At 36.0% G+C, this 23,204-nt stretch overlaps 4 protein-coding genes across 9 annotated transcripts; 2 read left to right on the top strand and 2 right to left on the bottom strand.

The window, feature by feature from the left end:
• Nucleotides 1-2,610: 2,610 nt before the first annotated feature.
• Cdc14 (cell division cycle protein 14) lies at nucleotides 2,611-10,986 on the top strand. 4 transcript variants are annotated; one of them, XM_071770266.1, is made up of 8 exons: nucleotides 2,611-3,457; nucleotides 3,892-4,157; nucleotides 4,271-4,571; nucleotides 4,905-5,274; nucleotides 5,389-5,727; nucleotides 5,796-5,924; nucleotides 6,246-6,476; nucleotides 7,275-10,986. In XM_071770266.1, exons 1-8 carry the CDS (start codon nucleotides 3,409-3,411, stop codon nucleotides 7,354-7,356), a joined length of 1,767 nt encoding a protein of 588 aa, XP_071626367.1. In that variant the 5' UTR covers nucleotides 2,611-3,408; the 3' UTR covers nucleotides 7,357-10,986. The 4 variants fall into 4 exon arrangements, with proteins under 4 accessions (XP_071626367.1, XP_071626368.1, XP_071626365.1 ...); XM_071770264.1 differs by having other exon boundaries at nucleotides 2,796-3,457; nucleotides 6,195-6,476; XM_071770265.1 differs by having other exon boundaries at nucleotides 2,797-3,457; nucleotides 6,195-6,476; nucleotides 7,215-10,986.
• A 104-nt stretch (nucleotides 10,987-11,090) lies between these two features.
• On the bottom strand, nucleotides 11,091-13,899 carry Por (Protein-serine O-palmitoleoyltransferase por). Of its 2 annotated transcripts, none has more exons than XM_071770271.1 (7): nucleotides 13,558-13,899; nucleotides 12,951-13,243; nucleotides 12,645-12,837; nucleotides 12,344-12,563; nucleotides 12,110-12,216; nucleotides 11,818-12,020; nucleotides 11,091-11,676 (listed from the first exon to the last, which is right to left on the bottom strand). In XM_071770271.1, the coding sequence occupies exons 2-7, from the start codon at nucleotides 13,174-13,176 to the stop codon at nucleotides 11,234-11,236; spliced, it is 1,392 nt and encodes a 463-aa protein (XP_071626372.1). In that variant the 5' UTR covers nucleotides 13,177-13,243; nucleotides 13,558-13,899; the 3' UTR covers nucleotides 11,091-11,233. The 2 variants fall into 2 exon arrangements, with proteins under 2 accessions (XP_071626372.1, XP_071626373.1); XM_071770272.1 differs by lacking the exon at nucleotides 13,558-13,899 and adding an exon at nucleotides 13,480-13,497.
• A 112-nt stretch (nucleotides 13,900-14,011) lies between these two features.
• On the bottom strand, nucleotides 14,012-19,561 carry LOC139808369 (uncharacterized). The gene is made up of 13 exons (XM_071770263.1): nucleotides 19,085-19,561; nucleotides 18,686-19,012; nucleotides 18,217-18,535; nucleotides 17,903-18,148; nucleotides 17,671-17,822; nucleotides 17,332-17,477; nucleotides 17,113-17,221; nucleotides 16,868-17,040; nucleotides 16,667-16,777; nucleotides 16,473-16,586; nucleotides 14,968-15,196; nucleotides 14,761-14,876; nucleotides 14,012-14,681 (listed from the first exon to the last, which is right to left on the bottom strand). Exons 1-13 carry the CDS (start codon nucleotides 19,407-19,409, stop codon nucleotides 14,568-14,570), a joined length of 2,481 nt encoding a protein of 826 aa, XP_071626364.1. The 5' UTR covers nucleotides 19,410-19,561; the 3' UTR covers nucleotides 14,012-14,567.
• A 171-nt stretch (nucleotides 19,562-19,732) lies between these two features.
• Fzy (cell division cycle 20 protein fzy) lies at nucleotides 19,733-23,168 on the top strand. Of its 2 annotated transcripts, XM_071770269.1 has the most exons (8): nucleotides 19,733-20,214; nucleotides 20,326-20,491; nucleotides 20,648-20,784; nucleotides 20,863-20,954; nucleotides 21,046-21,337; nucleotides 21,418-21,715; nucleotides 21,983-22,299; nucleotides 22,409-23,168. In XM_071770269.1, the coding sequence occupies exons 2-8, from the start codon at nucleotides 20,379-20,381 to the stop codon at nucleotides 22,735-22,737; spliced, it is 1,578 nt and encodes a 525-aa protein (XP_071626370.1). In that variant the 5' UTR covers nucleotides 19,733-20,214; nucleotides 20,326-20,378; the 3' UTR covers nucleotides 22,738-23,168. The 2 variants fall into 2 exon arrangements, with proteins under 2 accessions (XP_071626370.1, XP_071626369.1); XM_071770268.1 differs by having other exon boundaries at nucleotides 19,733-20,491; nucleotides 21,983-22,303; nucleotides 22,413-23,168.
• The last annotated feature ends 36 nt before the right edge of the window (nucleotides 23,169-23,204 follow it).

Here is a 23,204-nt window from a genome sequence, read left to right as displayed (position 1 = left end):
CAATCAACGCAGAGTGTTGATAAGACGACACTCAACAGTTGTGTCTGCTGAACGCGGCCAATGAATTTTGGAACGCGTTCGGTCAGGCGTGCGCCGTGCGATAAAGAAACCCGCGAGATTTAATTTAAATTTGCGACATGGTCGTAGTTCTTGTATCTCTGATAAAATTAGTTTCAAATTTCATTAACTGTTTATGATTAGTTAGATTAGTTTCTGAATTATAGGCATTTGAAAGTTTCTTTTACAAGACCGTTTGTATCCTGAAAGCCTTTTTAGCTGAATTTCTTGCACGGTTCACCTTTTCTCTTTTTCTTTTCACGTTGAAGAGAAAAACTGGTGTAGCATTTTCAAAAATATGCAGTTGTCTTTTCCTTTGACCAATCAGAAATTTGTATATGTGATGATTGTATACATGATTTGTCCAAAATACAAAAAGCAACATGTGGCTCCTCGCATAATGTGACAGGACAGTTTGTGTCAGTTTGTGTTAGCCGTTGCACGTGTTTCTTAGCTGGTCGTAACAGGTTCGAAAAAATATCTCTCGCGATCGTAAAATATTATAAAACAAATAAACATATGCCAAACATATAAAATTTATTAGATTTTTATTAGATATTACATATTGTTTAATTGTATTTTGTTCACGAAGAAGCCGTGCCATCATTATGAGCTGCTGTATTAAAACGTGTACTAGTCAGTATTATACAGTGTCGAAAAACATTAAGTTTTATGCGATTCCAAAAGAAACAACTGTTCGTCAGCGATGGCTTAAAGCCTGCCAAATTAAAAAAAGTAATAGAAATATTAAATACGGTAAGTTAAAATTTAAAAAATGATGGTAAGTTAGTGTTTTAACTTCCAACTCAACCCAATGTCATTGTTACTTACATGTGTTTACATACGTCACAATCATGATTTAATATATTTATAGCAAAAATATGCAGTATCCATTTTGAAAAAAACTGTTTCGAGCTTGTGAAGACAAAACCACAATCAAATTATCAATCAGTCAAAGAAATTTTAAGATTAAAAAAGGGATCTATTCCAACAAAATTGTTAAATCTAGAAAATATACAAAGAAGACCCCGAATGTCGCAGAGCAAGAAAGATAACGAAAAAATTAAAGTACCGTAAGTATTTTCTAGATTGTTATGTATATAGCTGTATATATTATACTGTGTTTGAATTTAAGTGTCAGGTCACTCGTGTACAGGTAAATTAGGTCAAATTGAACGAAATAAGTTTTCTATTATTTTGCAAAGAACCATGTAAAATATATATACAAATGTACAAATGAAATTAATACTTCACAATATTCTTTCAGAGAAAAGTCATCTATTGTATCTACATGCACAGAATTTGTACAATATGCACAACAAAAACAGCGTTTATCGCAAGAAGAAACTGTAACAAGAATGGAAACAGATGTTGCACAAAATATGGAAGAAGCTGGAAAGAATATGGAAAGTGATATTTTACAAGATACGAAAAAGAAAGTTACAAAAAATATAGATAAAGTAGCTACACAAAATATGGAAGAGCAAAGTGAAGCACAACAGGGGTGTGTAGCTAAATGTTTCTTTAAAATTATTATTCAATAGATTCCAATCACGATCATATTTAAGTTGTTAGTATACATTGTTATGAAAAGTATTTTACAGAAAGCAAGGGATCAACGATAATACAAATTATGTTGATGTCAAAACGTTATCAAAGCAATTAAGAAAGTCAAAAGAACTGAACCAAAAACTTTTCAAAAAAAATAAAAATCTTCAAAAATGGATTTTACAGTTGCAAGCAAAAATTAAACATATGACGAAAAATAAACATAAAGAAGCGGAAATAATAGCCATCGACGTAAGATATTTACACCTAACCAGATTACAATATGTTAATGTCGCGGACAAAGAGTCGTGTAAAATGGTCATTTGAAGATATTATCAATCATTTCGTTACGATCAATAAGTTTAGAAACTTATAGGTATTTAAGAAATGTAAAAAAAAAATGCCATTACCGTGTGCAACAACACTGCAGAACTGGGTTAACAAGGAAAAATCATTTATAAGTCAAGCAATAAAGAAAATATGTGTAAAATGTTCTGGAAGAATATGTTCCTTTATTTAAAATTGTTTTAATATAATATATGTCACTCCTATACTATTTTTTGTATTGTAAATTAGTTTCTACAACTTAGAACTGTATTAGTCCAATCTTATATTTCAGATTATACGAAGGCTCTCATCTGAAGACATAATTGCAATTAAGGGCTGTTTCACCACTACAACATCTTGAAACTTAAAGACGATTTTAAATATGACGGAACTAATGCTGCACTTAAGGTCATGGCGCTACATTCTGGACAAAAATTTGACTAGCTGTTTTATTCGGTGTTCTTCGGCCGCCAAAGAAAATAAACATTACTTATGCATAATTGTGTGTTGCAACTATAAGCTAGACAACTGCTCGTATAGAGATCAGCATAAATAACAGCATAAATTTCTATATTAATAACATGCATTTTTTATGTGTCACTAAATGTTACTGTGTGCACAGTTAATAAATATATCAAAATTCAAATGCAATTATTATAATCTAAATTTAGTTTGAAACTATTTTTTATTTTTGTAGGAATGCAAAAATACAGTTCAAAGTGATCAATCAATATCATTTAATTAATTATAATAATTTACATTGATTCTATCTTGAAATTGATACAATAAATCTGAAATAAAATACGAAGGCGAATCGTCCCCTCGCCGCAGAGCCGCCGCGTCGTCGGCGGCGGCGACGGCGGCGGCGGCGGCGGCGGCGGAGAAAACGGAGTAGTGAAGAGAAGCAGACGAGACTCGCGATACTAGCGATACCATTCATCGGCCATCACCGAATCCGGTTCCGCTCCCCCTCGAGTTTGAATTCCGTAACGGTCTCGCGGCGAAGTACGTACGTGAGTACACGAGACGACAGTCGAGGACCGTCCCACCCTGTTTCTCCGGTGACGGAGGCAACCGCGCTTTGACGTACGACCGTGGGTAGTCACAGGACGCCGGAACGGGACGGGAGTCGGGAGTGTCGGGACTGACGGGAGTCCCGCCGCGTCGAGCGGCCAAACCGGACAACGATGACGACGAGAAACGACGACGGCGGCGATGCACGCCTGACGTAATCATCCGCGGCTCGGCTCGGATTTTTGCGCGCGTAGGCAGGCCGCCGTCGCGCCGATTAGCATCCGCCGCGGGCGGACTTCGCCTAGTTACCCGCCCACACTCCGACGTCGCCCCGCGTGTTTACTGCGCGCCCGCGCTATATCGCCGCTAATTGAACGCTCCTATTTGCATTAACGTCGCGCTGATGACAGATCCACCTGATCGGCATCTGCTACTGCGCCGTACACCCGCAACTGGAGCACGATGGAGGACGCGAACGAGGTTTTGGTGTGCGCGGCCGAATTCATAAAAGGTAATCCGTTTCTGGAGCGGAATATATTTTCGATGACCGCGGGGAAACACGTCGTCCCTCCCGCCCCCTCCCCGCCAACCCGGTTGTAATGTTTCGTGAGGGATGTCTTGTAACATTTTCGTCTCGTTACAATCGGGCCATCTGCGAGGTGTCCGACGGAAAAAACGCTCTTTCAATTGAAATAAATGACGTGCGAATTTCTAATACTTTCAAGTTTCAAGATGTTGAGGTACCTTGGATGTTTCCCTTGAAAACAATATTCATTACTGTCAACGTGGTCTTGTAATCAGAATTGTAATATCTACATCTGAAAGCTTTAAAATCATTTTTTAATGCGGTATAAAATTTGCCGAAAAAAGGGAAAGTTTAAAGTTTTGTATGAAAGAGAAAGATTTTCTACAGAATGTGAGGAATAAATTTGTTTCTTCTTCCAGATCGATTGTACTTTGTGACATTCAGAACAGCAATGAAACCAAAAAGTACTCCAAACACCCACTACTTCAGTATTGACAACGAGCTGGTATATGAGAATTTTTACTCCGACTTTGGCCCTTTAAATCTGGCCGTGCTGTACAGATACTGCCAAAAGGTTAACAAGAAGTTAAAGGGCATCGCGCTCAGCAAAAAGAAACTCGTGCATTATACGACGCTGGACGCGGAGAAAAGAGTCAATGCTGCATTTCTTATGGGAAGTTACGCGGTAATGGAGCTTTTTCTTTCTCTTACAATTTTGTCAGTCATTTTATAAGTCATATATAAATTTTATGTAGAAAATTATTTATTAACTCATAAAAATCCACTTTACATTTTCAGATATTATATTGCAAGCGTACAGCGCAAGAAGCTTACGAGTGTTTGACCAAAAGTCCAAATAGTCCCTCGTTCATCATGTTTCGCGATGCCTCCGTTGGACCACCCTGCTATCAAATATCGTTGAGAGACTGTCTAAGTGCTATATACAAGTGCCATCGACTTGGTTTCTTTAATTTCGAAGATTTCTGTGTTAAAGAGTACGAACACTTTGAAAGAGTTGAGAATGGGGATTTAAATTGGATAGTTCCTGGGAAGTTCATTGCTTTTTGTGGTCCACACGCGAGATCTAAAATGGAAGATGGTGCGTATCTTCCACCTTAATTGTATTCGTGACGCGTAAAGGGTTGTGTGCATGAAAAAGAATGCAATAGTGACAGAGAATCGGATGAGCAAGAAAATCCATGGAATGAGTGTTTACAAGCGCAAAAGCAAAGAAATACGTGCGAGTATGAGCGAAATTTGAAGATAAACGTGTGGCAATAGATGAGAGAAGAGTAAAAGGACACTTATTTAAGGAATATACATAGTAAAAATCTGTCTGGGCATTTAATTTTTTATCTCTATCGCTTAAATCGTCTTATCGTTGTATAATTATATTGGATAATGCATCAAGTGTTATGTACTTTTTTCACAGGTTACCCACTTCACGGACCAGAATGGTATTTTACGTATTTCCGCCGTAATAACGTAACAACAATTATACGGCTTAATAAGAAGGTCTACGATGCGTCGAGCTTCACCGATGCCGGTTTTATTCATAAAGATCTATTTTTTATGGACGGCTCGACACCGACGGATGCGATAATGCATCAGTTTCTCAAAATAGCGGAAAACGCGAGTGGCGCGGTCGCCGTGCATTGTAAAGCAGGCCTCGGGAGAACGGGTTCTCTCATAGGTTGCTACATTATGAAGCATTACCATTTGACGGCTCACGAAACGATCGCCTGGATAAGGATATGTAGGCCAGGTTCTGTAATTGGGCATCAGCAACAATGGCTGGAGAGGTAGGTACATATACGTGTATCGGTTTTTTATGTTCTGATTACGATGTATCTAATCGCTTGAAAATGTTACATTGTTCATAAAAAGAAATACTGACAAATCTCTGTGTCTTTTAGAAAGGAGGCATATCTCCGATCGCTGCTGAAAGAACCGTTGCAACCTGAAAATGGAAATCCGGTACACGAATACGGGATATATTCGATAGCTGGTAGACCTAGAGCAGCTTCTTTCCAAGGGGACGTAAAGACTTTGATGGAGGATAATGTATCGGGGATAATGCATCGCGTGGATGAAATAAAATTAGACGATCCTGGACCAGTGGCTGGGGCTAGCGCCACGAGGTACAGCACGCTGACTCAGGGTGATAAATTGTGCAGAATCAAGGCCAGAAGAAGAGGGATATCGACAACTCAAACTTCTCTTAATGCAAGCACAGGGACATCTACCGTTGCGCAGTAAGTGTACATTCACAGTAGCTTCTTGCCTTTTTGAGATTGGGATTAATATGCGTATCATGTTATAGCCCGTATTTGGGATCCCTGTTACAAACCAGAAGTCAAAAAGGAGCTATTACTACTCTAGTGGGAAATAAAGAAAGAGATCCCACCAAAAGGCTATTATCACGATCCACCGCAACGACAGTCGTGAAAAGGTTAAACAATTATTTATTTACCTACTTATCTACCTATACGTTACTTTGTTTATTATTTTTCTTCGAAGTATTTTTCCATATCCTGTCTTTCTTCTTCCTCTCTCTTCCATGATACTATCCAATTATATTCTTATTTCCTTCTAAGCTGCGCTTATACACCTATTAACACATGCTTTTAATATATAAGATCAATATAAAACAAGTTATATTGTTATATTGCATGTGTATCCAAAAGAAATAGGGTCTCTTTATCTTAACTGGATATTGTAGAAACAGTTGGTTGGTCAACAGTAGCTGTGATCCATCTTCCTGCCGTATTAGGTCTAAACCGGCAACACAGAGCCATAACATCAACAACAATACAACTACCACCAATCCCGTTACATCTTTAACCGTATCAAAACCAGTGAGAAGGGCGAAACGTACCTCCTGCATGGCTCCACAGGCCCACGCTACAAACTCGTCTGCCAATCATTCAGTACCGCAACCGCAACAACGCATGAATATGATCCTCAGGTCGGCAGACCGAGTTACTCGCTATTCGCTCAGGCAGTAAGTCAATAACTGTCTCTGTTTCTCGAATTTGGACCTCAATTTACGATTGTGCAGTTCTTTCGTCCTTGCTTGTTTGATGTATCAGTAAAAAAAAAACTTTACAATATTCTCTCTCCTCTGCCCCGCTGATTGCTTCTGATTTTTTAGCTTTGCTTCGTTATTATCGTGCAATATTTTCCATACACGACTTGTCCACTTATATTTTCATCTTTTATATTTCTCATCACTTATCGCCATAAGTATTAGAGATAAAATTTATGAGGCTTTATAGATTTACATCTGTTAACAGTCACATTTACGAGTATCTTCAAAATACTTTACAACATTTCTCTATATAAATTTACAAGGTTCTGTATTCATCTCTTGTATATAAGTTTTAAACTGTTTTACTCTTTTATTAATTTTCAAAGAGGGAAGTTATTTAAAACACCAAATTGTGTATTACAATTGTAGAATTGTTCTGTGTCATTGATTTCGATTAATTGATCCATATCGCATGTGGCATGACTCTTTTAAGTTTTGTTTCTATTTTGGTTAGCATGTATTACATACTACAAATCTTATATAGGCCTGGGCAAATATCAGTTCAGAGACGTGTCACATATAAGTTGAAGTTTATATTATATACATATATAGTCCAGGCCTCGTAATGATGTTGCATTTAGTGCTTATGCGATAAAAAGTAGCACCAGAGGTGGCTAACGAACCGACCCCATTTATTTCTGTGACTTGCAGTGCGCGCACAACAAAAAGTTATAAAAGTGCATTTATCAGATGACTAACCGATATTCCCAGTGGCGTTGGGGAGGACTGTCAGGTAACTGGAGCATCTCACCAGCGCCGAAGATCTCATCGCTTAAACCCCATCATTCAGTAAAAAGCACCTCACTCTGATCTTCAATCCTTCAACTCGAGCAAGTTTTGCCCAGGCTTTTATATCAAATCAACGAAGATCAAACTATATCTCGACAAAATCATCAACACTGCATTATTGATTAATATGGTTTTGTCATATCTGCATCATGGGATATGAATTTGTTGCAGTGATATTTAATATATAGCTTACTGTAGGCTTTTAATTGTTCTTCCATATATCAAAGTATTGCGATGCGTTGAATGTCTGCAAAAAAAAAAAAAGAAAATAAAGGGAAATCAGATTTCTGTTAATGTCATCTTTCCACTCTAACTTTCTGCTGGTCAGAATAAGCACACTTGTAGATATATATTTTCAAAAATCACTTCAACTATACATATAATTTCTGTTTTCAATAATTTTTTCAATCATTGTTGCCAAAATGTTAATTTAATGCTCATGTGTTCTTTTTGGAACTTAGTTGAGCATATATTTTACGATAACGAAGTTTAAAAGTACACTCCTTTGTTTTATTTAACTTTATGAAAATGTTAAAAACTATAGAAACATTTAATGATTATTTTTATCATTTTAATGAAATAAGATGTATTATTTCCCTCTTCCGTTATAACTATAATTAATGTACAGTTCTTGTTACTGTTAAAAATCTAAAAGGATCAACTTTATTGCACGATCAAGGAAGGAGTGTAATGATAAATTCCTCGCCTATGGCCTCAAAATTAACATTTATTACACCTTTCGTTGTATTAAAATATAGAAGTTTTTATATACATTTATATTATATATACAGATTTTTATTGTTATGAAAAAATTATTGCGGACCGAAATTGGATAGTTAACAAGAAATAAAATTTGTTTACCATTATCGTGACATAGATAATGTAGTATGTTAGAAAAGCATTGTGCTGTAACTCGGTCGGTTTAAAGCAAATGTTAAAGAGCTCGAAACACTGTAATTATGGCACTTGTTGAAATTTTACTTTTGTTGCTTTGAATTTGGACAAACGCATTAGATCAAGTGTTGCAGTACCAATGTATATATTATATGTGCAGTTTATATACGATTGATGCAACTTATTTTGCCAGCGCGATGTTATTTAGTATATTTCCCGCTAAGTATATTCATTAAATTATAGATCTGTTGAAAAACCTGGTAATTTATATATACATACATCTTTTATTTTTAGTCGAAACCAATTAAATGTAGATTTTATAAATACGCTATGCGACTTCGTATTATGTTTTTCTCTTTTTTGTATACATTGATAACGGTAATTTTAGCAACATTTTATTAAAGACAGAATTTTAATATGTAAGAAATATATTATTTATCTTCAGGTCTTTTTGTAAACATATCGTGAATACAATTTAATTACGTAATTTAAATAGACATTTTCACGCAATTGCTTCAGCGAAAAACATATCAAAAATGTGATGAAACTATAATAATACAAATTATAATTATTATATATACTGAGAATTTTTGTGCACTGAAAAGAAAAGAAAAGAAAATTTTAATAACATTTTTTACATTTTACATCAAAGAAATCAAATAATATCCTCGATGACGTTTCATCATATGATTCAAATTGGCCTGAAGATAAGATGACGTGATATTGGATGTCCTGATGTAGAGCACCCTGTAAATTGTATATAACAGTATAAGTTGATTATGAAATATTTGGAATACCTTTAAGTACAAGATTAAAATTAAGCTGTTACTCTTACGAGTACCTAAGCTTTTCTGTATATATTAAGTTACTTTAACAGTCTCGAGAATTGCACTCTGCGATCATGTAACAAAACGTGTAAACGTTTGAGAAAGCTCCATTTTTGCAGCGCAGTATTTTCATTTATAGTAGAAAGAACAAAAGTTTTTACATACAGTGAAAAGATTTATAATAAAACTATATTTATAATTGCTGAATAATTTTATTTTAATGAAAATCACATCAAGGTGTACACGACAAGATATAAAGAATTACATGAAAAAATGAAACTTAAACAACGGAAGTTTATGGTAGAATGATGTTTGGTATAGAGTTTTACATCCGATTAATACAAATTGTTATGACAATTAATTAGATTGCAAAATTTAGAATTTTATTTTTATATATCTTTTATATATCGTACCTTGATGTGATTTATATATCTCTATACTCGACGGTTCGCGTATAGACATACAGTCTGTGTCTTGCTACGCGTACACTTGGCGTGTGACACTACCGGACCACTTGCTTATGTTATACATTAAAATAAAATTTATTTAACAATTATAACTTGTTTTATAATCATGTTACAATACAAACACTTCTGTTTTTCATATACTGTACATCTGCATATAAATGTATTGCTTTAATGGATCATATATCATTGAATGTGTACAGAGATGTTCGCAATAATTTATTAAAACTTAATAAGCAATAGAAGATCTCTTAAATCCCACAGCTTAAACTTTGCTTTTTAGCTTTCTCTGTTTGCAACAAAACTAATTAAAAGTATTAATTTTTTAATGTAATATTTCTTTCTAATTTTGTATTTCTAACTACCTTAGGTAATCAAAAAAAAAATTCTTTTCGTGTCAGTTTAAAAGTTAAAAACAGAAAAAATATGTTTCAAGATATAACAAAATTTTAAGTTATATCGCCAGAATCTGTCCTAGGCAACAAAAAAGAATTTGTCAATTTTGAATATCAATAGATAATATAGACGGCAGTCGTAAGAGTAACTATAATTGTTGTTTATAGACGTTGTCACGCTATATCTAAGATAATTACAATAAGATTTATTATTTTTTATGAAGTTGATATGTAGAATTAAAAATTATAGACATGTCAATAGTAGTTTTTAGTGCAGGGCTCTTGATTAAAACACACACATACAAATGCTTTTACACATATGTATGTAGTTTATACAGTAGATTATATATAGATTAGCTGTGTATTCATTTATACAATGAATATAGAAGTCATAACTTTTTGCTAATTATAGTGTTTAAGAACGCATTGTTATTAAAATGTGATGTTTAGAAGAATAAAGTCTATTCGCCATTAGGTTGCAAAAAATTTGTAGAGAGCAATTATTTATTTTCGAATAAATGCACACCGTGTAAATTTATAAAAAATTATGGCAAATCTGCGAAATTTGGATGTCTATTAAGAATTGTGAATTATGTATAGCATTTCTTCATTGTGTAACGTTCAATTGTAATGTTACGTTGTAACGAGACCATTATTTCTTAAAGAATACAATCATTGTTATCAAAATAAATCTGAAAGTGTATATAAAAATTATAGAATTATACAGTAGCCGATTTATAATGATCACTGTGTTGCATAGTAACATTACAAATGCAACATTACTAATCACAATGGATTAGTAAGGGAAAAAGATAACTTAAAAATACAAAGATGTCTCTATTCATTACAAAAGTGACACTTATTGTAACATTAGATTAGGATGCGAGATATCGAAAGAGAGTATTATTTAACATTGTATACTTACTCTTTGTAAACTTTTTTTATAATTACAAACTACTAAATGTGCTACGTATATAAAAAATTATAAAGTATGTATAGATCACACAGTGAACTTTATATTGTGTTATATACTCAATAAAGAATATGTATTTTATTTATCTTCTTTGAATACCAGAGATAACACAAAATTATATATTAATGTCATTCACGCTCCTTTAATAGTGCAGGGAATGCGGGAATGTTTATGAAAAGAGCTGCTGCTGATTTATAGACCACTTTATTTTCATAAAAAAAAGTAATTGAATAGTCTTCGGAAAAATAAAAAAAACTTGAAAAAAATAATACGGTACTTTAAAACTTAAAAAATAATACGTTACTTTAAAACTTAAAAAAATAATTCGTTACTTTATTAAAATGTAGATGCAAAACGTAGCTAATGCTACCCAGTGACTAGCAAATCCAAGTTCAGCCCACTTGTTGATCGTGTGGCTATAACTGTATCCGGTTTCTTGTAGATCCGATATATCAAACATGAGACCTAAGTAAGCTAAATGGAACATCGCCAATCCCGAAAACATCAAGTTTGTCACAAACACCAACCAGCAGTTATAAGAGTTGTATTTGTGCGCGCATTTTTGTTTGGAGCACTGTTTGGACGCGATGCAAGCGTCGAAGGTGTCGGCGAGTATCGTCCTGAGCTGAAATTCCACATAGGTATAAAATCCTAGACTAAGTAACACCGCCGCCAATTGAAAGTTCAACCCGTGCAAAAGAGAGCTTGTCAGATACGTGACGGTCACCGCGCCGAACTTTCCCAAATTTTTGATACTAGGACGGAAGATATCTGCAAAAAATAAAACACAGAAATTGGTTTAAATTCCATTTCTATCCTTCAATGTTCTTTCATCGCAGGATTTTTCGTCATTATAAAAAATTCTCTTTTGAATTAAGATTTTATACTTAATTGAATTACTTTCGTACTTACATGTTTTCAACCAGTAATGCATCGGAATGTTCCAATAAATGACAACCTGAACAAGCGAGCGTGGAAACTCGATATACAAGGGCTTAACTATCGTCGATGACGAAAGAGGAAATCCTCCCAAGACTAACAGTGCCGAAGCTAAGTACGAAACGAAGTAGTGGGATGTTCTGAAGGACAATGCGTCTCTGTACGCCATTAACCACCTGAAATGTGAAAAGACCATTTTTTTTTTCATATAAAATAAAAATGATCGAATATTCATGAGAAACTCTTTTAAATTCTACATACTAACTTCCAAGAGTTATCAACAAATATCCATTGCGTCCAACAATTTGAAATGCTCAGAAAAACGAAGGAAAGGAAGGCAAACCCCATACCGCATATTATCGACCATTTTATCTGTAACGGAATTTTATTATTAAATCGCTACTTTAAACTTAGAAATTATTTTAGAAAGACTCGTTTCTTATTAGTAGGCATATTTTTATATAGTAATAAATATGAGATATGCTTATTTACGAAATACCTGATGGTTGTTGGAGCAACGCAGCGACAGGTAATCTTTAAACGACACCCACGGTCCGAATAAACAAGTCACACCGCAGAACATGTAACCCATGAAGCTGTAAACGTCTGGCAAGTTGTTCGAATCGCTGGTATCAATGGCAATGCTAATCGCTTTCATTACCATGGTCATAATCACACTTCGTATCTTATGCCATATCACTGGCTCCATCGAAAATTCACTGTGAAAAATAAATTCAAGTATTCCTTATCTGCTAAAGTACAAACACAAATTGCTCTGCAATATCATGTATGAAACATACCAATATGCAATTATCAAAAGGGATGGTAAAAAGATCCCTGCGCCTCTGTGCCATCTTTTTGGCACGTGTAAAACACCGTAGGAAAATAGAACGAATACTATCAATACTATTAAGGACTCCTGCACGTAATGCTGGATAATATATAAACCTATAATGACTGACAGTATATGAAACACTTTGTGCGATATGTATTCTGGAACATAAGACAACACATATTATTTGCTACAGGAACAATCTGGTAGAAAGTAGAAATACAATTCATATTAACATCTTAAATATAAATATAACAAATGAAAAGGATCTTACCGGTGTGAACAAACAGTCTAAATAAAATTGTGCTGCCCAACAAAGGCAATATGTAATGTCCTGTATCATGGAGACTAGGACTGAGACAATACTGGTACAATTCACGTAGAGATTCCTTCTCCAAGTCAGCATAATCGTAATCGTATTCGACACTGTTGTGCAAGCAATCGTAGTCCAGACAGTCGTCCTCGTCGTCGTAGAAAACTGTGGCGCCTGCATCTTCCATCGCAGCAAGAATAGAAATAACTGATCAGCATAGCACGCTGCGAGACTACTTGTGCTCTGTGTTCGGCCTGTTTTTTTTTTCCCCACCGAGAAAAGAATATATGTTAAATTTGCAAAATTTTACAGAGGAAAGAGAGAATCCATGGATGAGAGATAAATTAATTTTGAATTAAAAAACAATAATGTAAACATGTCTGGATGTTTGAAATAGAAAACGTAATCGTGTCGTCCAAGTATAAATAAAAAAGAGTTTAAGGATATGAATGGACATCGTTACACCTCCTCACAATACTTTCGCACATACACGACGTAATGAATTATTACAACAAAAGTAATAATTTCCTTGAACCTTAAAAAACCGCTGTTTATTCAAAACACATACCCTGCCGAGCGTCGCTCGATGTGTAAATAAATACCGACGAGGTTACCGCCGGCGAGGTAGTATCGAGGACTGCCAATATAGCGCTGAGAAAAATCTTAATTAATGAGGGCCTCGAGGATAATAGTAGAACACCATAATTATCGATCATCTGAACCGCATGGAAGTCAGGTCGTCAGGTCCTTGATTATTGTAGTAGATAATAAATTTATATTTATTTAACATTATATTATTATATTTATTATATCTTTTTGAAAAATTTTTCTCGAAACTGATGGGTAAATGTTTAGGCATTATTTTGGAAAAAAAAATATTAGTAAAAAATTTTAGGAATAGTAATGGTAAATGTCACTGGAAAAATGATAGATAAAGCGGAGTTCTAACAATTCTTGTATAGAGAAGACAACTTTTTAAGACAAGGAGAGAAGAAATTGAAAATAAGTCAACGTGACAAGAATTTCTTAAATTAAATCTTTATTTCAATTAAAATTACTAGCTTCTGTATACAAATTTCTATCTTATACAGTATTTACAATAAATAAAAAGTGTAAAAATATGTGGAACATAAAGACACTTAATTTTATAGACTTCTAAAAAAGCTTGCAAGCGTACATCTTAATATTTAATTCTTCAAGCAACCGATGAATGAATTCTAAGAGGGACATTCATATCTTTTCGTTATTGCAATAAAATCGAGTGACATTTGTATGACTGATTTGCAGTTGTATGCACAGTATGCACACCTTACTCTATGTGTTCTATTGCACAGTCTAAATTAGCTTTAATGATTAATTATATTTTTATTTTAAATAAAAATATAATTATAAATTATTTATCTTATTATTATAAGACCTTGGCAAAATCAGTTACACGTTAATTTTTCGCAACATCGCTTTCAGGATGACACGCGAATTTATTTGTATGACATAATTTTATTTTTTCTGAGAAAAACTGATAAGCATTACGTGACAGCAATCTACAAACTCCTTTCGTGATTATATTGATACACGAGACTACAAAGGCAGCAAGCCTAAGCTTTGTAGACATATTTGCGCTGCTTCTGCCTTTGCTTGTTTTTTGTTCGAACTCGCTACGCTCGGCTTATATTCGATGCCGTTTACCTTCACCTGTAATAGATTTATACATGTGTATAAAGAATATATATCTACTAAATGTAAATATCAAATTATTTATAATAATGCTCACTTTGAAAAGAAAATTCTTCCTGTGATCCGGTCCAGATTCAAAACACAACTCGTAAACTGGCGCTCCGAGTTTTTTCTTTGTGCAATATTCTCCTAAAAGTGACACTGGATGTTTGCCTGGAACAAAATAATTGCATAGATAATTAAATTTAGTTTAAATTTATTTTTAGAAATATATATATGCAAAATAATCTAAATTGTGATATACCTTCCAATGTTTTGATTGTTGGTACCACAGGCTTTGCAGCTTTGCCAGGTTTTTGCATGATATCCTGCTCGGAAACCAATCCTTTCTTGTCCAATTTAACCTCCAGTTGTAACGGTTCCAAGGCCCCTTCTTTATTCTTGCCTAGACCCTCGCCAGGTCGCCAGCCCATCTTCTGCAGTAACGCCATACCCATCCCACCCGATAAAGGCTGGGCTGATAGTAATTGATCCTAAATAATTTGTCGAATTAGAAGAAATAATGAATTTGTGTAGAGTTGCATCGCGCGAATACATAGTATTAAAATATAGTTGTTGAGTTACAATATAGGTCCTATATTCTTTGGAGTCAATATATAATTGCTAAAAGATATACGTATATTAGATGACACAATTCAAATAAATAAACTCATTAAGATAGTAAGACAGATATATTATTCTTTCAGGGAGATATATATTATTATTTCAGTTATAGTCTGAGAAAAAACCTCTCTGTGTGTTGAAAATATAACGATAATCTGTTACACAACTCAAGAATACTTACCAAACAGATACATACCGAACAAATAATAATCTCTGCACCGGGCTGCCGAAGTTGTTTTTTCTCTGACGTAGCTATATGCCTGTAACAAACCCTCAGGTGGATGCAGACTAATGCTAAATATCCCAGCTTTATGATTAAGAGACAATATACCGGCTTCTGGTGAAATCCTATAGTAGGAAGCTGACGATAATTAGCAATAATCTCACAAGAGCTCATTATCTCAGTCAAAATTTATTATCTGCATAATACAATTTGCGATCAATTAAATATTTTAGATTAATATGTATAATGTCCTAATCTTTTCCGTATTGCTCTTGTTATAAAATTTATTGCTAGAATAAAATAAACTTATTAGTAAGATTCTGATTTTTTTTTTTTGAAATCTTTGAAATTTAATTTTCATTGAAATAATAATGCTCCTGTGTCCATGCAGGCACAGAATCCACTCCTAAATAAGAAATAGTCTGTGCCTACAACACAGTCTCTACTAACATCAACGTTAACTTTTTATTGATTCTAGTAGAGACCGTGCCTGAAAACTTGTTACAGGCAATATCGGTGTATCAATGGTGTATTTACTAAACAATGTCAGGTCAAAGTTACAGCTCGATATTAACATGGAATATTATCATTATAAGATATATTGAACCTGTTTCATTGTTTAGTAAGAGACAGGAAGAGAAGGGAATTATAATGAATGTACGTTAAGATGCATTTATATGCCACATACATAAAATGTTGTCTTAATGAAAATTTTAATTTTAATTATGCCACATTTTTGAAATTACAGATCATTATTAAACACGTATGTGTTATACAAATGAAACTTTTTTGTAGTGTATAACAATAATTTGTGTTTGATTTGAAAATGCATCGGGCATCGGGAGTTTTTTTTTTGGTTTGGTTGATGTAAGGATGAATTTTGTGAAACCGGAATGGAATAAAATGTACAATAGTAACTTTACCTTACGTGCCCAGGCTTGATAACCTGAAGACAATTCTGCAGGTGTAAGTACTTTAACTCCTGTACTACCAGTAAACTGACCTGGTATCTGCTTACTTTCAGCCCAGGTTTTCATCTATAATATCATAAATAGATAATTTATGTATACATAGAACTCATGTTATTTTATGATAATCTATAATTGCCTCTCTTTACCTCATTTTGTGCCCGATGCATTGCATTCAAAGCGCTTACGTCATTTGGATTTTCCCTTAATTTTCTTATAGCTGCTAACCTTTCAGACACTATGGAGCCAATATCCATAGTCTGTAATCACAGTCGATACATAATCTTTTTATTAATTGATGACTGTGTAATTAATTTACCGATATATGATACGCTTTCCATTTTATTTACCTCTGTCGTGGTTGGAAAAACAGTTTGCACAGGCTGTGTAGGTTGCACAGGCATAGGTTGCGTAGGTTGCACAGGAGGCGGTGGCATTACAGTCGACAGTGTACTTGTAGAAGCTGGTACAAATATCTTTTTTGGTTCCGGTTTCTTTGGTGTAACAGGTACCCATTCGTTTTCTGAGGGCAAATATTGTATCACGTGGATGCATTGGAACAAAAAGCCACGAATTGTATCTTAAAAATACCTACCGGTTCTTCTATGATGTTGTCCACTGGAGACAGGAAACTGCAATCGCAACTGGTTTGACGTTTCAGCTGTTTTTTCTTGGAACGTTCTTGTTGGCAGCTGTTTCGCATCCTGAAGGAGGGAAATAAAGTTTGTTTTAAACTTTCATGTTTATATTCGTGAAATGAGATTTGTAATCGATAATACAATGGATTATCGATTACAAATCTCATTATACCAACCTTAATATTCATTATAATGGAACTAGGTCTTTCTTTTAAGAGAAAAGGATGATGAAATCCCTTTTCAGATTCACTTTCTTCATCTTCAGAAGAAATGCTAGACAATTCACCTAACGCTTCAGACTTGGATAATGATTTACAAAAATCTGTAAAAACATAATATTACATATATAAGTAATTAATTATGTAATTAATTAATAACAGATTAACAGAAAATAATAGAAAATATTATAAATGTTATAATTGTAACAATATTAAAAAAAATAACAGATTATATATATATATATATATAAAATCACTGATAAAATTAATGCAATTAATGCAAACGAAAAAAGTTACCTGTGAGTTCGTCCACTGTTTTCCCGCCAGATTGTATAGCAGCAATAGCTTTATTTTGCTGGACTACCGACAGAGTTCCTTGTTTTATCATGCTTATAACATTTCTCCTTGCGATTTCTAAAAGTTTCTTCTTGTTAATCTCTATTCTCTCCCTAAAAAAAGAAAATATATTACGTACACAAGATTGAGACGAACGTTATTGTATTTTTAAATAATTTAATGCAGTATTAACTTTCTCTCCCTGCTCGCACTTCGACCTCGCGCATATTTGTCTTTATTTTCACTGTGACTTCTGTATCTGTGTCTTTCCCTGCTTCTGCCCGAGTCTCGTCTTTCACTGCTTCTATTCCTTTCGCGTCTTTCTCTGCTTCTGCCTCTCTGTTTTTCTTTCCTGTCGCTCCTACTGCTATGCGAGCTGTATCGCGTCCGCGATCTTGATCTTCTGTCTTGTGAACGACTGTCCTTATCTCTTGTGCTTCTGCAATTTAAATTCTTTATGTAATCACTACCTATATAAATCTTTCCTTTCTTTACACTATTTCTGACCTTTTCCTCTCCTTCTCTTTCAAGACTAATCTAAGATCATTTTTTGAAGTAACCGATCCTCTTGTCGGACTAAACATCTTGCTTCTTAGTCTATCTCTACTTGGGCTGAACGATAACGACCGATTCCGAGGCGGTGTAGGACTCAAAGTAGGTGTCCTATTATCGTTGCTGCTGCTGCTGTCAGATAGCTCGCCGTCTTCCATTCTCGCGGCTTTTGCCTTCTGCTTGTTTTCTATCGCTTTTACCGTTTCACTATAAACGGCACTATTCTTGAGATCCTTTATCAATATTTTTCCTTGAGAAGGCTGCTTTGGTTTTTCTGTTTATAGAAAAATATCATTTATATTGTACACATCTTCTCCTTTTTATATATATATATATATTCTTAATTATCAATTATCTATTTCTTAATATCATTTATTACTTTAGAAAATAATTTTTAATGTTATTAACAGTAAGGAGTACACACCAAGAAGTTTAGGTATTACTGGCTCATCAGATTCGTCATCTACCTTCTTCGACATAGGAGGTAATTCGGGACTGCCAAGATTATCCAAGAGTTTGTCCGTTGTATCCAAATCTTTCTTTACATCGTCTGATTTTCTCTCGTCATTTGTATTCGTCTTTTCTGACACGTCAAGATGAGATTTTCCATCGTCATATTTGATGCTTCCTAAATCATTGTCGTCATCCGTCTTTGCTATCTTGGCCTTAGGTCCCAAGTCGGACGATTTGCTGGAAACAGAATCACGCCTCCGCTTGGACTTCTTCTTGTGCTTCTTCTTCTTCTTGATACCTGTTCAGGGCAGGCAAAGAAGTGATTATGTCGTCGTACGGTGTCAAGGTGATATCTAATGCGAATTGTTACCCTCTGCATCGCTGTTATCCGAGGAATCGTGCTTCGATTTCTTCTTGTGCTTCTTGTCCTTGTGTTTGTGTTTCTTCTTGGCCTTTTTCTTCTTCGTTTCAGCCTTATCCGGCTCGGCGGCGGTCTCGTCGACGTCGCCATTCGGCACCTGCTGGTCGTTGTTCAACGGCGACGCAACGCCGTCGTCCGGCGCGTCGAAGGTGCTGAAGAGCTCCGTGAGGATCTCGTTGGACGATTTCTCCGGTATCCCGGGCTCCTGCTTGATCTTCACGCCGTCGACGCCAACGGTCGTGATCAGATTCGCGATGTCAAATAAATCTGTCATCGCGTTATTCCGCTTGTAATTGCTTACTTATTTACGCTTATCGCGTTCCCGCTCCAGTCCACCGAAGTTGTTTTTACTTGCTTTGCGAGGAGAGAGAAATTCCGCGAACCGAACACCACAGCGAAGCGAACACTCCAAGGAACTCGAACCTCGAACTAACCTCACTTCACTGACGTGTTTGTGTAGGTAATCGATTGAAATTAGATTTTGAGATAAGGTTTGTTCTTGTAACTTCTCAACTTTTTGCACTTTTCATCATTTACGTCTCTATTCCTTTCCAAGTGCAGAAAGTACAGCATAGTGCAGCTGTCAGGCACGAACCTAAAAAAGTCTGTCAAATCAAATTACGCGCGCACTGTGAATAATTGCAAATTAAACATTTATTTCATTAATCTCCTTGTTCCGAACGGTTAAATTCTAATCTTTAATTAATAGTAATTTACACTCATATCGCTATCGCTATCGCCTCGCTGAGATAGAAAGAGATCGAAGGGAGTATACTCGTGTGCACTCGGGTGACGTTTCTGAACGCAGCCCTGAATTTCAAATTCAACCGGAAGCGCGCGGCGACACCTGCCCGGGCAAAACAAGAACGACCGGTAGCGGTTTAAAAGTTAACGTTCTTTTTAAATCTCCCCTTGTAGCGTCGTCGCCCGTCGCCAAGCGTCGCGTCCATTTAAACCACGCAGTCGCCTCGTGACGGATTCACGCGGCATTGGCAGTATTGGGTATTGGCACTTGGCACGCTGATCGACGCGTATCCCACGTATCCTAGGCGTCGACAGAAGCTGGCTCGATAGAATTGGTGTTTCTGCACTTTCAGCCGGTTATTTCTCGGCCGCGTTGATTGTCTCTCGCCGACGCGCTCGACGCTCGACATTCGTCCGTCGATTCTCATTCTCGGACCGTATTTCAGAGCTTTTCCAGCGGCCGGTCGTGCGCTCCGAGGACACGCAGCATTCACCCGTCATGTCACACTTGAGATTCATGAAGGAGCTTGATAATCTGACCCGCATGGACGACGCGATCAAAGGTGCGGTCCCACGATGGCAAAAGAAATGCATGGAGGCGTCGAATTTGAGGTAACTGTCTTGAATTTCATCGGGGATCTTATCGGTAATCTAATTCAATTGATAACTCAATTTATGCATGACTTTTAAACGTCGAACGAAATCATCGAATTCGCGTGCAGACACATCTGCTTTGCCTAACGTGAGAATTGTCTTCCACCATTTCAGTGTGAATATCAGCTTGAACTCGTCGAAGAAAGTTACGGGCTGCTCTTTCACCAGCAGTACATCAGGGAAGACCCCGACAAAGAGGAGCGACTGCAAAACTAAGAAAACTCCCTCCAAATGCACCAAAAAATCGCCAAGTAAGATGCCTCATGTTTATACGTTGCTAACGTATAAAGACTTGAAAAAAAGAACGAAATTTCAATTGCCTCTCACAGGTCGAGCTACCACCCCAGCCAAGACGCCCAACGGCGGTGACAGATTCATCCCGTCGAGAGCCACAACTAATTTTGAATTAAGTCACTTCAAAGCGAGTATCGTTTTCGTAACAAAATTTCAAGATATCTCGGTATGTTATAATTTCATAGTACGTTTATACATCGTTCTTTTTTCTACTTCAGATTCTTCAGCAACAGAATGCCGAACAAGATAGAGACCGAGCCGACAGAACGAGCCCCACGAAACGGGAGATGCAGCGTCTCATAGGAGAGAATCTTCACGGTGGCGACATAAACAATACGAGGGTTTTGTCTTATCAGGTTAAAGCACCAGCGCCGCCGGAGGGATATCAGAATCCCCTCAAGGTCCTGTACAGTCAAACTAAGACGCCGGCTAGCGTCAGAGCTTCCACGAGATACATACCGCAGGCCCCTGACAGAATATTGGACGCGCCTGAAATTATTGATGATTACTGTAAGCGACCTGTTCTCTTGCGTTTCTCCTCTCTGAAAGACGTGGAAGGATGTATGAATAAAGATATATGATATTTACAGATCTAAACTTGGTGGACTGGTCGAACAATAATATCCTGGCCGTGGCGTTAGGCGCTAACGTTTACTTGTGGAACGCCGGAACTGGTACTATAGAGCAACTATTTGAATTGGAGGCGAACGATTATGTGTGTTCCGTCGCGTGGATTCAGGAAGGTCCATATTTGGCAGTGGGTACCACAGGAGGCAATACAGAATTGTGGGATTGCAGTCAGATGAAGAGAATGCGCGTCATGAACGGACATGTAGCCAGAGTCGGTTCTCTCTCCTGGAATTCTCATATACTATCAAGCGGTTGCAGGTACTACGCGGGATAGCTAATTTTCCTGGTTATCCATAACTTCTAAAAGAAATTAATTAATCTTTATCAAAAATTATTTTGTAGAGCTATTGATTAAATTAATGAATTTAATAATAATTCAAAATTAAGTACATTTATATTGAAGATTTTAGAAAACTCCGATCATTAAAATGAAAATGAACTATAACCGGCATTAAAACCGAAAATAAAAGCGTGAGATAGATTTAAGATTAGGACTAAAGCTAAATTATTATAATTGTTTCAAAGGTCTGGTAAAATAGTGCATCACGACGTCAGGGAACGAGATCATTTGATCGCGACTATAAACGCACACGCTCAAGAAGTGTGCGGCTTGAAGTGGTCGCCCGATGGGCAGTATCTGGCGAGTGGCGGCAACGACAACATGCTACAAATCTGGTCGTCGATCACCGGACAAAGGCACTCTCAGACACAACCTATTTATTCATTCAATCATCATCAAGCTGCCGTAAAAGCGCTTGCTTGGTGCCCTTGGCAAAGTAATGTACTCGCGAGCGGTGGCGGTACCGCCGATCGTACCATTAGGTTTTGGAATTGCAACGTAGGCAAGTTACCGGAGAGGCGATTTGTAAATTATAAATGAATATAATAAGTAGTAGTGAGAATGAAATAAAGATTGTTAACACGTTATTCGATTTTTTTTGTTTATAACAGGTAGCTGTTTGAATACGATAGACACCAAGTCTCAGGTATGCGCATTATTGTGGTCTACGAACTACAAAGAGATCGTTTCTGGGCACGGATACGCGCAAAATCAGCTGACAATCTGGAAATACCCGATGATGACGAAGATCGCGGAACTTACCGGACACACCAGTCGCGTATTGCATTTAGCCATGTCGCCGGACGGAACTACGGTGCTCAGCGCCGGTGCCGATGAAACGTTAAGGCTCTGGAAGTGTTTCCAAATGGACCCGCAGAAAAAGAAAGACTGTAGCGACGTAAAATCAGTCGCGTCTAGACTTAAACAATCGATTCGATAAAATAGACACGTAGCGCATGTTGCTCAACAATTATTTCAGTATTTATTTTTCTAACCGATTATACGCGATCGGTATATAATATAAGAATAGAAATAGTATAAATATATGACAAGGTCGGTCGTTGTCGAACGTAGAAACATTGACATATCGAATTAATTGATGAAACGTCCTATTTTATACAGAAGCAAAAAAAGAATGTAAAACATTTTATATCAAGAAATACGGGTTGTATGTGGGATGCATGCGTGACTGGTGGAGAAAGTAGATATAATAATCTATTGTTAAATAATTTGAAGTACAAAACAAGCTTGTGCATCAGCGTAGCATGTCTCTTTTATTACATGAAAATTCAGGTTCTATACGGTACGATCGTTTCTAGAGTAATGATAAATGTAAGCAATGAATAAATAAATTTTTTTATAGTAAGTTGAGTCTTCTCGTGTCATTTTGCAATAACTATCTCGTTG

This window comes from Temnothorax longispinosus, chromosome 2 (assembly GCF_030848805.1).
Source record: "Temnothorax longispinosus isolate EJ_2023e chromosome 2, Tlon_JGU_v1, whole genome shotgun sequence".
Classification (NCBI taxonomy): domain Eukaryota; kingdom Metazoa; phylum Arthropoda; class Insecta; order Hymenoptera; family Formicidae; genus Temnothorax; species Temnothorax longispinosus.
The sequence above is the reverse complement of the archived record's forward strand: the minus strand, read 5'-3'. Positions and strand labels throughout refer to the sequence as shown.

What these genes read in the sequence shown, in the direction of transcription:
- Cdc14 (XM_071770264.1), top strand. Translation starts at nt 3,409, where the DNA reads ATGGAGGACGCGAACGAGGTTTTGGTGTGCGCGGCCGAATTCATAAAA. An exon ending in CGCGGCCGAATTCATAAAAG is followed by an intron (nt 3,458 to 3,891) that starts GTAATCCGTTTC and finishes TTCTTCTTCCAG; the next exon opens with ATCGATTGTACTTTGTGACA. An exon ending in ACTCGCTATTCGCTCAGGCA is followed by an intron (nt 6,477 to 7,274) that starts GTAAGTCAATAA and finishes CGATATTCCCAG; the next exon opens with TGGCGTTGGGGAGGACTGTC.
- Por (XM_071770271.1), bottom strand. Translation starts at nt 13,176, where the DNA reads ATGGAAGATGCAGGCGCCACAGTTTTCTACGACGACGAGGACGACTGT. An exon ending in TAGACTGTTTGTTCACACCG is followed by an intron (nt 12,838 to 12,950) that starts GTAAGATCCTTT and finishes CTTATGTTCCAG; the next exon opens with AATACATATCGCACAAAGTG. An exon ending in GTTGCTCCAACAACCATCAG is followed by an intron (nt 12,217 to 12,343) that starts GTATTTCGTAAA and finishes ATTCCGTTACAG; the next exon opens with ATAAAATGGTCGATAATATG.
- LOC139808369 (XM_071770263.1), bottom strand. Translation starts at nt 19,409, where the DNA reads ATGACAGATTTATTTGACATCGCGAATCTGATCACGACCGTTGGCGTC. An exon ending in AACAGTGGACGAACTCACAG is followed by an intron (nt 17,478 to 17,670) that starts GTAACTTTTTTC and finishes ATGTTTTTACAG; the next exon opens with ATTTTTGTAAATCATTATCC. An exon ending in ACAACATCATAGAAGAACCG is followed by an intron (nt 17,041 to 17,112) that starts GTAGGTATTTTT and finishes ATTTGCCCTCAG; the next exon opens with AAAACGAATGGGTACCTGTT.
- Fzy (XM_071770269.1), top strand. Translation starts at nt 20,379, where the DNA reads ATGTCACACTTGAGATTCATGAAGGAGCTTGATAATCTGACCCGCATG. An exon ending in ATGCACCAAAAAATCGCCAA is followed by an intron (nt 20,785 to 20,862) that starts GTAAGATGCCTC and finishes TGCCTCTCACAG; the next exon opens with GTCGAGCTACCACCCCAGCC. An exon ending in ATACTATCAAGCGGTTGCAG is followed by an intron (nt 21,716 to 21,982) that starts GTACTACGCGGG and finishes ATTGTTTCAAAG; the next exon opens with GTCTGGTAAAATAGTGCATC.